This window comes from Xiphophorus hellerii, chromosome 21 (genome assembly GCF_003331165.1).
Source record: "Xiphophorus hellerii strain 12219 chromosome 21, Xiphophorus_hellerii-4.1, whole genome shotgun sequence".
NCBI classification, from domain to species: domain Eukaryota; kingdom Metazoa; phylum Chordata; class Actinopteri; order Cyprinodontiformes; family Poeciliidae; genus Xiphophorus; species Xiphophorus hellerii.
In genome coordinates, this window is record NC_045692.1 from 5373146 (window position 1) to 5388007 (window position 14862).

Sequence of the window (14862 nt, forward strand, 5' to 3'; positions counted from 1 at the left end):
TCTCTGCGCACCTTTTGGCATTCAGAGGATGGAAACAGACAAAGATCTTGTCAGATAAAAATAAACGAAGCTTGGAAAAAAAAAATAACTTTGCTTGTCCTGTAATGTAAATACCACAGAGAAACTGATTACTAAATTTTGCAAACCACAACTAATAACACATTCGTCAGCTTCATTTCTATTCCATGTGTCTAAAAAAGGCAACTTCTGCTTGGTGAAGATAAAAGTTCTAGGTCAAATATCGTCATTCCAATAAGACTTCTGCTGACGTCACACGATTCAAAAACTTTTTCCTCTTGACAAAAAAAGGTTGAATTGAAAAACAGACTTCATACTGGCATACTTTATGAAGGAAGTATTTTACTACCTTAAATAAACAGGAAGTTCAAAACCTGCCAGTTTTACAGCCATCCTTTGTCTATTAAGTCCTTTCCAGACTTAAACATACCATTAAAGATATGTCAGATTTTATGCAGTCCATTTTGTTCTATATGTCTGTTTTAATTGTGTTTTCTTAAAATTAGCCAATAAGTTAAGATATGGAAAAGAAATTAGACTTCTGTTGGTATAAAAGGCAGATTTAGTTGTCCACAGATTTCAGGTCTGGTATTCCTGAGTGGTACTTTGAAAATCTTAAATGAACGTCGCATTACCTCCACCAGACAATCCCTATGCAACAGATGACAAAATATGTTTAGTATGCAAAACATAAGATTTTACAATCAACATCTATTGTAATCTCAAGTTGAAACAGGTTGGCATGAAAACGATGCTTTGCTATTCAGCTCCAAGGGCACTGAAAGCAAACAGCAAAAACCAAAACAGAAATCCAAGAATTTGAGAAACTACACCACCATGCAAAACAGATCCTGACCCTGAACAGACAGGACATAGCAGGAAAACCAATCCTTGGCATGGCCATGGCATACCCAGACTCTGGCAGTCACCACTGTGGTATTTTGCCTACTTTTTCTGCTCAGTCTTTTTCCCAACTTTGCTCCCTGTGCTCTTTGTAGACCCTCCTACAATCGGCATACAAATGTGTTGACCTGTGTTTGCGCCTGAAATCCTTGCACCTGGGTGGGGAAGAGTTCGGATTACATAAGGTTCACGGAGACTGAAGTCAAAGTCTACGATGCCATTCACATCAGCAGGGGATGTTTGCCAGACTGTTGTTTAATCAGTCTTTCCTGTGGGTTTCAGCATGGTGAAACTGCTTAGTAGTTTTTCTTTTTTTTTCATATTGTACCAAATGCACATTTAGAGCAGCTTTAAGCAGCTATAAAAGACATAATCAGCCTCCAAATGAGTTCTTCAAAGGATGCAGTCCCTGAATTTGGACCCAGTCCATGTGTGGCAGCCAATAAAAATGATCACCCTAAACTAAGGATGAACATTGTATCAGATTTAACATTGGTAACGGCCTTTGTTAGTCAATTCTGAAACCATTGATGTTGGTCAGATGAGAAAAACTGGGCCAATGTTAGTAACTAATGTTTATTTTTATCTTGTTTCTGTTTCTGTATGTATACTGTACATATATATGCAAATATTGGGTATCAACCATAACAACAATGTTCAATATTAATATTGGATAACGTTACACATTGTCATGTTGGTGAATCTCTACCCTGAACACACTACGGCTACCAAAAATGGTGGTGGTAGTGTGATGTTATGGGCCCGCTTTTCCAAAAGCAGGCCCATCCATACTGACTGAAAACCCGTCAGTATGGATGCACCGATATGCAAATTTGGATCAATATCAATATCCAATCTGATTCAGAAATTTGGGCAAAGCTTGAAAATTGATGCTCTCCATCCAATTGGAGTCTGAGCTTTGTTGAAAAGAAGAATGTGTAAAAAATAGCAGTCAGAATAAAAAAGCGCACCACATTTTTCAGATTTCTATTTGTAAAAGATTTTGTATAATTTTCCTTTCCCCTGACAATAACGTGTTACTTTGTGTTGCTTGTCACATAATCCCCAATAAAATGCATGAAGTTTGTGGTTGTCCATATTTCAGTTCTCCATCAGGAATGCAATAACATTGTATGTCAGGACAGATCTGAGTTAATTTTTTTCTGACTGTAGCATTACCAGACTTGCGTGCAAATTTTAAAAAATTATCTAACTGATGAATTTCAAGTCACCAGTTTCTAACTACCAACATGACTAAACAAGCAATTTACAAGCCTCCTTGTAATTGCAGGCTGTCACCAGAGTGATCCCCTTTCTCAGTGTTTACATTCACTCCACGATATCTTTGATTATAGCACCTACAGCCGATTTTTCCAATGCATGTGTAGTTCAAACAAAGCAAAAATGGATATGATCAGCTCAATCGTTCACTTAGATCTTCGGTAATAGTGAAATAGGGCTTTGCATATTTGAGGTGCTTTAAATCTCTTCTGGATGGCTGGGCTAACTGAAACCCATGACTTGTGGAGCAGCAGGAGTGATGTTCTACACGGGGATTGGTACTGGACTTCACCCTGAAACAAAGTGAGGACGAAATGAGAAGTATAATGCTGTGATCTACAGACGGTGACGATGTTCATACAATCTCTTCTTCTAGTCATTTGCCTCCATTTGAGGTTAAAAATGTAACTTTAGCTTGGTGGTTGCATTGACTAGCTAGCACTTATCGCTAGTCTTTATTCAACACGTAAAATCCCTATCCTCCACCTGAATTGGCTCCCCCTTTTCATGCTGCAGCTGCAGTCTGTTACATAACAGCTAAGTGAAGTGAGCTAATGAGGACTGACAGCTCTTTTAAGGCACTTCCCACATTCTAACTGATGAGCTTTTCTGCAAAGCATCACCAGGATGGGTCCATGTCAGGTCTTTACTTGAGGATTTCAGGATTAAAAACTGAACTTTTGACTCCGTCTTGTCTACAGTAAAACCAAATCCCAAAAGTGTTCCTTTCAATATGTTTGTTTTGAGGAGTGGGGGGACATCTAACCTAGCTACTCAACAAAAGAGACAACAGAGGAGTGTTTAAATAGATGTGGAAAATAGTGATGTGCATTTAGCTAAATTAAAAAAATACCCCATAGCTAGCTTCACACAAAAGAGACAGACATAAACAAAAGAGGCATGTTTAAATAGATGTGGAAAATAGTGTTGTTCATTTAGCTATATGAAATTTTACCCACTGGCTAGCTTCACACTTATGGCACACAGAGATTGCTATCTTCTCAAAGGAAACAAACAAGTACTCCTCCTGCAGAGAAAGGCTTTTGGCTCTGATTGGTTCATTCTTCTGGCGTTACTCCAAGTAACTTGTAACTTGTGTGCAATGTCACTTTAAATACACAGACGAACTCGTTGGGTGCTGTTGCAACAGCCCTGGAGCTCAGAGTGTTGCTCAGGACTGCCATGAGAACAACAACACAGTATTCCAAACCAAAACATGGGAAAATGTGTTGACTCGAAGCTGGAGTGCCTTGCAAAAGCGTGGACGCTTCTCAAACCAGACCGATTAGCACTGAGAAGTTTTGAATTTGCAGAGAAAATTCTGAAAATGTGATGAGCAATTTAATTGATACCCCTAAATAGAATCCAGTGCAAAAAAAATTTCAGATCCATTTGGTTGCATGAGAAATACCTATTTCATGAAAAATTGCTGAATGGTGTGAAAGACTGACTGTCCGATCTTTAAAAAACCAGATATATAGAGATTCAAGTTTTTATCGATATCAACTTTTTTTGTCTGAAAAGTCACTAAATATTTTGAAGGAGTTGCTAAATTGGCAACGGTGAGGTGAACTCATTAACCCGGTCGGCCGATCTGTCTGTCAATCCCCTCCTATGGCAGAGCCAAAAGGGGAAAGTGATTGATTTTCAGACCTTTGCAGAGGTAGTTAAGATTGGTGGTTTCACTTATAAGTATTGGCTAAACACCAATCTCCAATCTTCCAAATCAGGGCCGATTTATCGATGCACCGCTACTTTTAAACAGTTACTGTAATCTATAAGCTTCTTATTGCATGATGGATGATGTGATGTGCATCTTTATAATCTATAACAGATTAATGGCTTAAAGGATGAAGCTTCCCTTAAATTTCTGGCTCAAAGGACACATGTTCTTCATATGCAGATAATGTAGCTGCTTAAATGAAACACTAGTATGGAAATATGCAACTTCCAGTCTTGACTTATAATCTTGTTCAAATAAGAAAATTCTCCATTTGTATATCCTAACAGTCTGGCTGTGTTGTGACATGTCACCAAGTCTGTGTTTAGGGAATCTAGGGGGAGTAAAAAAAGGCCAATTATGTGCTTTAGGGCTTTATCGTACATTTAGCCTCAGCAACTGTGGGAAAAGCAGAGGATGAATAACCACCCTGAAAAGCAGCTCTTCAAAGAATTAGATCCTCAGTGTCGAACCACAAACTATGGCTGGGGTGAGTGAACATCTGCATGCTCTTTGGTTATTTACCGCACACCGTCCGTTAGGGAACTCTAGTTTCAAGATGACGAGTTGAGATCTGTAGCTGCCAATCACATCTTCTTATTGCTTCTGCTTTTTGAGGAGAAAAGCAGTAAAGACAAAAGCTCTCAGAGCAGAAAGCAACAGAAGAGGCTGAGCGGTTCTAATCTTCCTTGATTGTGCAGATTGTACACCAGATTGGAGCCGAAAGTAATAGCACTTGACAGGGTGACCGATGCCTCTTTTTTGCTCCCCACAGAGATGGTGACAAAAGCATCAAGAGTCCCTGGGGAAGCTCCGTTACATCAGCATGGGATGTACAATGACTGAGCTCAGCTGCTGCAATCAAATACAAAGTGGACGGTAAGCCTATTATGACTGATATTCAATATAAGCAACAAATATACACAGAGAAAACTCAGAACAGACTCAGAATTGCCGTTCGTATTCCTTGAAGCTGTTCACATTTTATTGATCTTGCGATGTCGGCTTCTGTACCTGGTTCACATGGCAAGATTTTAAAATTACTGACCGATTTTCAAAACCTGAGAGACCACACATGTGATGATACAAAATCGTAGGTATAACAGGTTTGGTCGTACGGTTTGTGGTATCGAGTCACTCGGCAGAAGCAAAACACCACACACCAACCGATTTCACTCACCAACATTCAGATGTCAAACGGGAGATCTCGCAAAACCCTTTGACACAAAGAAACTGAGTTCAGAGAAAACAAACATGACTGAATGAGAAGAAGCATTGGCGATAGTTTGTGGACTATGTTTAACAGAGAACACAATTCAAAGATGTCTCCAATTATCTTGCCAATTATCGTGCCACAGCAGTCTGTTTCATCCTCTGTGTATTGTTAATTCCCCTGCGTGTTTCCGTCACCTCACTTTTTGATTGGCTACACGTCACATTCAACAGGCTGCGTTGTCGTTTGTCCTTGGGGGATGCCAGTCACCCTCCAATATCAGGCAATGACAACTCAACATGTTGAATATTCCCAATTTTAGATTGGAGTAGTCACCACGTCTTTCCACACATGGCAGGAATATGGTTTAAAATGATCTTTGGAGCCATCCCAGTAATCGGCACATCCTTACGATTTCTGGAATGGAAAGATCTGGAGAAATATTGGTATTAAAAATCTTCCTGTGTGAACTAGGCATTAAGTCTTTGGCAGCATCCAACAGGTTTCCTCCAAAGACTGCCCGGTATTTACCGCTATCTGTCTTCCAATCGTCTTCTCTTTCAAAAATAAGCATCCACAGTGCATGATGTAGAGCACTTCCATGTTTCACCATGGAAATTGTGTTTTTAGACCGATGTGCAGTGGTATTTTCCCACCACATCTGGAGTGTTGCATGCAAGACTTCAACGGTGTTCTCATCTGACCAGAGCATCTTTCTTGCATGTGTCTGAAGTGTTCTTTTGTGTGGTTTGTGGCTACATTTAAATTGGATTGATGCACTGAATTGGTGCATTTAGTGGCAGGAAGCTGAATATAAATGAATATCTTATTTTTAAGGATATTTGAAGACAAGGTATCATTTTTCTTCAACCTTACTGTTATAGTCTATCTGTCATAGAATATCCCAATAAAATACATTGAAGTCTGTGATCGAAAAGCAATCAAATGCAAAAGAAGAAAAAAAAAACCTATTCAGAGAGGGGTTTGAAATCTGAGACCCTACACTCCGGGGAAGACACTTTTTTTCACTTTCTCTAAGGTTTCAGCTTATTGTATCAATCCATAGCAAACACTGAGCAATACTTTCATATCATAAGATGCGAGAGGAGACTGCATCGAAAGAAATCCATTGCACTTCAATAGATGACGAGCAAGGCGTTAGCAGCTGTAAACCCAGAGATTACATCTTTTGTGTGGTCTGAAAGGCCTTGTCTTACACAAGCAAAGCCAAGCATTTTCCAAGGGGAAACTACACCGGATCTTTTCAAATACACTGCTGCATGGATCAATGGATGAGTCGCCTGCATTCTGCTGAGGTGAGGAAAGCCATGATGCTCTAGTAAGAATAGGAGGGAGACGTCTCAGTGGTTACCGGTGTGCGTCTAGGGAGGAAATGCTCCTCAGGATGACCAATAAAGCTGATCAGATTAATCGCTCTTTCACTGTAAAGCTGATGGGTTTTCAACAGTTGCCCCCCCACCATTTACTAACCTTTGCCCTATAACCCTTTGTTAAACGTACTTATAAGGCCAAAATTACTCAAATTTAGACAGAAATTTTACATTTCAAATTTTTAAGAAGGAAATAAGATAAATAAGAAAGGTATGTTTGAAAATATAACAAAAGAATATAAAATAATTAATTTGGGAATTTAAAAAAATTGTTTATTACAGTTTAAAAATGGCATGACCCTTCACAATAATCAGAGGAACATTTTATGCTGTAATGAGCAGCGTTTTTATATGTTTCTGCTGGTATTTTTATGGTTATGATGAGCTCCAAGTCTTTGAGATTGGAGGTCTTTTGACCATAACCCCAATCTTTAGCTCCCTCCACAGACCAGACATAAGTCAGGGCTATAAAACATTAATATTACTTCCAGCACGAAGAAACATGTTGGAAAAATTCAAATAGTATTTTAAGCTTCAATATTACATTGTTTTGTGTTCGCTGTGATATATTCACAGACCAGACAAAGACCTTTTTTTCGCATCCGGGTCACTTTGGGTCATAAAACCGTTCAGGGAGAAGTTTTAATGTGGTCGCATTTACTGTAATTAATAATATGAATGTCCTCGCAAAGAAAAAAAAGGATTTCAGCAAAAAATTGTAAATGTCAAGACCTAATGTGTGAATGTAGCTATATACTGATGAAATTCAGTCAGGCGTCTGAAAACTTCAATTAAGGTCTGTCCAGGTACAAACCTCATCATGAGAAAAGTTGCAATCCTGACTCTTAGGACAACTCAGTCTTTTCCGTACCTACAACTGATGCCGACTTCTTTTTGATCTCTTGTGCCTCCCCTTAACAGAGTCACAACTTGGGCAAAGAGCCATCTCACCTTCAGCAAATAATAATAATAATAATACATAATTAGACGCCTGAGAAGGTTTTTGAATATGGCCTACCTGTTGAGTTCCACAGCCACTAACCAACTAAGATTTTTATCAAACCTTCAGAAAAGGACAAGTTGGGCGACTACGAGTTGTTTGGCAACGGTTTTAAATAAAAGAAATCAGACCATGTTCTACAGTTTTGCTCAAACCAAGCCAAAGTAATCATGCCAGAAGAATCTCAAACATGCCTAATTGGAAATTTGAGCGAGCTAGACCCCCCACTCTGATGTGACTCCAATGATAATAGAAGCAATTGGCAAAGTGCTGTCACACACCATGGTAACAGTACCAAGCAGGAATTCTTTTATTTGTCTTTTACTGGGGTTTAGAGTGAAGCCGCAAGAAAACAACAAAGCTATCACATTAAACTTGATCACATTGAACTTCTTTTTTTTTTTTCTTTCTAAGCCCAGGGCCCAAAGAGAGAATGTCAGAGTGAATTATGCAGCATGCAGATGCTGGATGCTTCTGATCAGACGATATGGAAAGAAGTTATTGCCTAATTCACCTGATCTCCCCGAGCAGCCCTCCTTGTGTAATTACACACAAATACCTGCAGTCACACAGCGCGGGTCTTTTTTTTTTCTCCCCACCCAGTTTGAATTCCTGCTCACTCTGAATTTATTGCATAATTTCTTACTTTGTTGCTTCAACGTTTTCATGGGGGGGGGATAAAAGTTTAAATCAGACATTCACGTGTGGGAGAAGTTTGAGAATTATTTTAGAGGCATTTAGCTGTCATTGCTGGTTTTGTCAAAAAAAATAAAAATAAAAATTGGGTTGGGAGGGGAAGTTCTCCAGGAGGGACCCCTGGCGGTCTCAATTCGTTCCCCAGGGGAAAAAGCAAAAAGAGAAAGAAAAAAAGAAAGCGCCATGTTGAGGCTCCCCGGTGTGAATCCAGCGCACAGCTCCGGGAACTCGCAAAGCAGACGGTACAAAATCACTTCCACGCAGGAGAGAGAGAGTGTGTGCGTGTAAGAGAGAGAGAAATGAGAAAAAGGAGGGGGAGACCTACCTTTGCAATGGCCTTTTTATACCTCATGGCTGCTTGTTCGATAAGGCTTTGCACTTTTACGTTCCCATCTCCACACGGAACGACCACGCGCGTCCTCCCGAAACACACCGTCACTTTCATGTCTCCTCCGCTGCTGTTAATCCCAAAGAGGAAAAAGCCGCGTCCGAACGACGACGACAACAACCATCCCGTGTGTGCGTGTGTGTGTGCGTGTGTGTGAATGAGTGGAAATGGGTGAAGGTGAAACAAGTAAAATCCCCGAGAGAGAAGTCGCTCTTCGCTGAGCTGCCGAGTCCTCAGAGGAGAAGCGGGCAGAAGCTCCACGCGCAGGATCCCAGCGGCGGGGCTGGGTGGCGTCCTCCCTCGTGCCGCGCTATAACTGACTCACTTCACTTGCTTGAAAGTTCCCAACTAAAAAAAAAAGGAAAAAAAAGAAAGCCTTCCCGACTCCGACCGCACAGCTGACAACTGACACTGCGTGAGAGCCACATGTTCGAGCAGGCACGAAGAATGTGCTCGGCAGCCCAGCCAGAGCGCTCAGTGGGCAGGCAGAGCCGCCCGTCTACTTCTTCTAGTTTTTGGAGTCTGTTGTTTTTAACGATTGAAAGTGAAATGGGTGGTTTTTGTCAAAAAAAAAAAAAAAAAGTTTGGTATTATAACTGTAATGCACTTTGGAGTCTTATTTGTTGCAAACATCTATCGTAGTATAATTCATTTTTGCAACGACTACACTTTTTTTTCCCTCTTAACCTGACTTGGGTTTCAAATATAAGTGAAATTGAGTTCAGTTTAGTTCAAGACATGTAAAGACGGCAAAATAAAAATGTGAGGTTTTGTGAGTAACCAGGGGTTCTGGTTAGGTGAGATGAAATAGAAGTGGTCTGTTCGATACAAAATAACTAGAATATTGATACCATGTCTGTATTAGATCGATATCAGTGTGTTAAGATTGATACTTGGGGGTTTTTTTTGTTTGTTTTGCAGTTTCTGTTGATCATATTAATATGTTATTAAGGTATTTTGTACACCTTAAGGACAAAAATTTGACGATACATCAGCTTAAATAATAAAAACATTGGCAATACAACCCCTGTATTTATTTGGTATTGGATTAATACCAAAATATGCAGTACTATAGAGAAAGGATAGTGGCTTGAGATTTTTATTCACAAGACAGGAACCCTGAACATGTGGCCTAAGCAACAATGAAATAGTTCAGATCAAAATGTATTGATGTACATTGAATCCTTAGTATTTTCAGGGGTATTTAAAGGTGCCTTGGAACAGCTCAAATCCACAAATGCTTGAGTCTGTCACAAAAAAATGTTTACCACTGCCTATTTTAATAGTGCACACACCAAATATACCTTAATATGCATTACTATTCACCATGTAAACATTTAGCTAGCCAGTTGTTGTAAAGTGGAAAAACGTAAATGGGTGTGATACTTTTGCAAGGAACTGCAAAAATGATTTGAGGGGATATAGAAGAACATTTTATCTTGACTTTGGTCCCCATTAAAAAAAAAAAAGGCAAAACAAGAGAATAGGTTTGCTAAGGTGAAGCCATTACTATGTCAAATACATACAAACGCCTACACAATAAATTCCACTCAACCTGCTGCATAAATATCAATTTTAACCAACAAGAAAGACTTTGTGAGTTTTATCTGCACTTGTAACGTCGGATCAGAGCACGTACTAATGGGAGTAACTATACTGTGTATGAATTATTGACCTGCATAGCTGGATAAGGACTATGCCAAAGGATAGATAAAACGTATGACCCAATTTACAGAGAAAAGCTGAAACCTTTCTGTGGAGATTCCCTCGCTCCCTGCAGCTCTGGCTCTTTATGATCCAATGTAGTCCAAATGAATGAACATGAACGTCGGCTCAGCGTGGACAAACCAGGTCCAAAACCGTGCAGTGTTAGCACAAGCATCAGGGTCTCACGTGGGCTAAAGTTTCTAAGCTGGCGCCGAGTGTTTGCCTGGTGTCAGATGTCTTTGTTTATTGCAATAATAACTTTAGACCATGCTCTATGACTTCCTTATTTCTTCTGTTTGTAGGGGCCAGGGTTCAGCTTGCAGAGGTATAATCTTGGCTCCACTGTATCTGCAGTGACACATCTGACTCTGGAGGAAAATATGTTCTATGGTATGCTCGTTTACAAGTGCTATGAGTTCTATGAAGCTTTTAAATTTGACAGGAAATGCATGAGAAGCTGAGCTGAACTGTCTCCACAGGTTATTTCTTCTTAGATCTCGACTATGACGTATAGCAACAACACACCTGCTTTCACTTTTATGTAACTAGCTCCACCTAGTGGTGGCCGGGAGCAAAATATTCAATGTGAAAACACCTCCTTAAATATGTGCACGTTTTTTTTAACCATCGGTCGAGAGTGAACATCACTTAGAGTTATAATTTGACAGTTTATGTAATGGCACAAATTTCTGTGAAAACAAAATGAAAAATCTGGATCTGGATCTATAAATAAAACAATAACAATAGGTAAGTATGTTAAGCACTCTCGAGAATGCAACAAAGAGAAGCTTCTGCAATGGTAAAAAACCCCCAAAACAAACAAAAACTAGTACTGTGCTGCTTGTCTTATAGTCTTTTAATTGCGTGTTACAGGTTACAGTGTTAAAATGTCAATAGTGACGTCTTAATGCAATTTTCAATTTAAATTGATTTATTCACAGTAAACAATGCTACATGATAAAAACAAGCAACCGTTGCTTTGTACCAAGGTTTTCTAGCCACGTGCTAATTTGCAAACTCAGTTCTTGGTTGGAACTATTTTCTTTTTAAACAGCCACCCAAGATTTTAGCACTTTGATGACAAACAACTAGTAATATTTTTATTAAAGCGAGAACTATACCAACAAACTTGCTTTCAGAGAAATAAGGACTGAAACGATGCCGGTGTTTTGCCTTAAGGCCTCCAAATGAAGAAGTCTGCCTTTGGGAATAACTAAAACTAGCAACGAAGAAAAAATCTTTGACAGAGAATTGAAGATTGGTAGTTATAGAGCCCTGCTCTGGTTTTTGTAAATAAAATGTCAAAACAAGTGTGAGTATTCATTATCCTGAAAGTATGTTTCTATTTCTCTTTTCCCCACTTACATCCCCCCCCCCCCCCCCCCCCCCCCCCCCCCCCCCTCCCTGGTTACTGAAGTGTGGAAAACACACCTTCTCCGTTTATACATTTCCAGACATGCCCTGCATGGAAAGCAGACTGGCAATACAAAGGAGACGACGTAAACACCGAATGCCTGTCTCTGTGTGCGTTCTGACTGTCATGGAGGTGTTTACCCTGCGTGCTGGAACACGGTCTGAAGAATGGGCATTCATAGTACGTCCTAATGTCATGACATGCTTACATCACACTATGAGGTGTCATTACTTACAAAGACCGCCTTGATACTGACTCACTTAAAAAAAAAAGCAACAGTTCCTTGACGTTCCCCCTGCGGATTCAAGTAGAGCTTTCTACCGAAGGCTTCCAAGGTACTGACAATAGCTTTGAGCATTTAAGAAGCTGTTAAGAAGTCTTTGTGGTTCAATAATCTTCTACGAGCAAACTTAAACACGCACATACAAAAATAAATGTGATCTGACAAGAAAATACCAAAGAGCCACAGAGTTCGGTTGCCCCTGGACTTCGGATGCTGCAAGAACTTACATGTTGTCGGCAGATTCAAGGCAGAATTTACGGTATTTACGGAGGAGCAAGGCTGGCATCCTGTGAAGCACCACAAATCTGGAGCAAACTTCCAGAAAACTGCAAAACAGCCAAAACACTGAGTTTATTCAAATCAAGGCTTTAACCCCCTCTGTTTGGATGTGTTGATAAGTAGTAAGTGGAACATGGATCGACATATTCCATGTGTACTTGCTTGATCATTTTAATGATGGCATCTGACGAAATGTAATGTTTTATTGTTTGTGTCATAATTAGTAACTGCATGACGTTTCTACGATGTAGAAGATCATTACAACTGCCTCGCTGCCGAAATGCGCCACACAAATAGACGTGACGTGACATCGACTCTCTTTGGCAGAACGTCTATGAGTTTAGGAGAAAGCACAGTACGTTGTGAAGGCATGCATACCACGTGGACCAGTTCATATTTTCTCACGTTACAGCTACAAAATTCATTGTATTTTCTTTAGGAATTTCATGTGATAGACCAAATTATATATATGTTTCAAGATTTTATTGCAAACATGAACCTAAAAATGTTGAGGTATACTTTTATACAATCCTCATTGCTCTAAAACAATGTATCCACTCCGTGCTGCATTAACAGACATTAACGCTTTTATCGAATAAGTGTGAAATTAATTAAATATGAAGTGAAAGACAACTGCTTAAGTGTTTTTTTTCCCCCCCTCATCTTCTTCTGATGATACAGTTGCTCATCAGAACAAAGCAGCTGAGTCTGTACAAGAACATTCGGCGGGAATGTTATGTTGGCTAGGTGCCTCGCTCGATTGTATGATTTAAAACCTGAAGGATTGAGGTTCTATAAAAAACACACACACACACACAATTGCTTTAATGAAGGGCCTGACGCACGCTGAGGCTTGCACAGCAGGTTGGAAAGCTTCACTACGAGCTGCTGCTACCTCGACTGTATGAGGAAAAAGTAAAAAAAAAAAATCATTAGCTCAAGGCAATGTTAATCCACAATCCTGAGTAAGACGCCAAAACATTCAACGTGTAATGAGGCGAGAGCACGTTAAGCCCAAAAACAAACAAGTAACTTTGGCCGTTGCTTTTAATTGTGACATGTCTTATCTTGTTTATCTTCTGCCCCTGAAACTGTTCACAGTTTTGACAAAATTTTAATGTTAATACATGCGGTTTGCTCTTATTTACAAATTGTAATTATGACGAGGAGAAGCAAATGCATGCAGGTTTCCTTCTGCCTGGTCTTCTTTTCAGGATTCAGTACAGTTTTGGGAAAGAAAAAAAATCCCTAACTGCCTTGTTTGTGGTTTTTGCGGCGCATGTTGCACAGTGTGAATGTTGAGAGTTCGGCCCTCAGGTTTTATGGGTTAACAAATTCAACCAGATGCCGTTCCACATACTTGTTCTGGAATAAACAGACATTTACAGTGTGAAGGAGTATTTCAGGTTTCGCTTGGGAATAGTTTTGTTTTTTTTCCACAACACACAACACCAAATTTGGGTCTCGTTCCACCTTCTTCCACGTGATTACAGTGTCCTCTACAGCGCCTGGTTGCTGCTAATTATTAACCAGAGGAGCATGTGGATGGAAAAACAAGTATCCAAGTGAGTCATTTGGTGTAGCATCTGACTATGCATATTTTATAATGGCATCATCCATTAAAATTAAGCGCATACGTATGGATTTCAATGTGGTCTGTGGTCTGTTTCGAGAGGAGAAAAGCTTTGACCCCGACGTGATTTGAACACGCAACCTTCTGATCTGGAGTCAGACGCGCTACCGTTGCGCCACGAGGCCTTCAAGGCCTGTCTACCTGAAAGAGGATGATACAACCAGAGTATTGGTCATTTTGATGTCCATTTGTAAATCAGATATATACCGTGAGATTTAGCCGTGATGTCCCCTTCAAAGACGAACAATTTCCGAAGAAAATCAGTCCTGAACAGGGGATTAATATTTTATTTCTCTTTAAGCTTACGTCAGCACCAAGGACAGCTGCCTATTATAGCTTTTCTCCTTCCGCACGCTCACGCGCACTCAGCGCGAGACGACAAACACATAAAAGCACGCTAATCACAATGAAACGCGGACGTCAAGTGCGTAAAAAAAATGTTTATACTAATGTACTTGTCAAAGAGTATTTAAAATCCACTCAGGTTGATATTTCTGATTTAATATATGAATGACAAACATGAATTAAAACATTTTTTTCTATAACTTTAAAATGTAAATGATTTAATTGAAATTATTTTAACATTGATACAAATAGTGCTGTTAAACCAGCATGGCAACATTTTTCAAATATTATGTAGTAAAAAGTTCTCTTATTACGGTAAATACTTTACAACATAAAATCGTTATTTAAAAACTATTTATACTCGTACTTCGAGCTTAATTTATGTTGGGGTTTTTTTAAACTATAAGGGTGTAAGGATGAACTGGTAAAATATTAAACCTACATTAGCTGTCCAGTAGGTGGCAGTATACTAGATAGAGCCTTTTATTACTCAGAATAAAAACAGAAAGAGGCTCGTTATTAAGGTAAAGTAAATCAGATACACACCAGCCAATAGCAAAAGGTTGAAAACCTCAACTACATTCTCACAAA

General features: G+C 39.5%; 1 protein-coding gene and 1 non-coding gene across 3 annotated transcripts in view; both read right to left on the reverse strand.

The window, feature by feature from the left end:
- LOC116711717 (partitioning defective 3 homolog) overlaps positions 1 to 9083 on the reverse strand; it is a 396764-nt gene extending 387681 nt beyond the window's left edge. For both annotated transcript variants that reach the window (XM_032551185.1, XM_032551184.1), the window contains exon 1: positions 8548 to 9083. In XM_032551185.1, the coding sequence (XP_032407076.1) occupies positions 8548 to 8667 (120 nt within the window). In that variant the 5' untranslated portion in view covers positions 8668 to 9083. The remainder of the gene's footprint in view (positions 1 to 8547) is intronic.
- Positions 9084 to 13979: 4896 nt separating this feature from the next.
- On the reverse strand, positions 13980 to 14051 carry trnaw-cca (transfer RNA tryptophan (anticodon CCA)). The gene has a single exon. It is a non-coding gene; the product is annotated as a tRNA-Trp (tRNA).
- Positions 14052 to 14862: the final 811 nt, after the last annotated feature.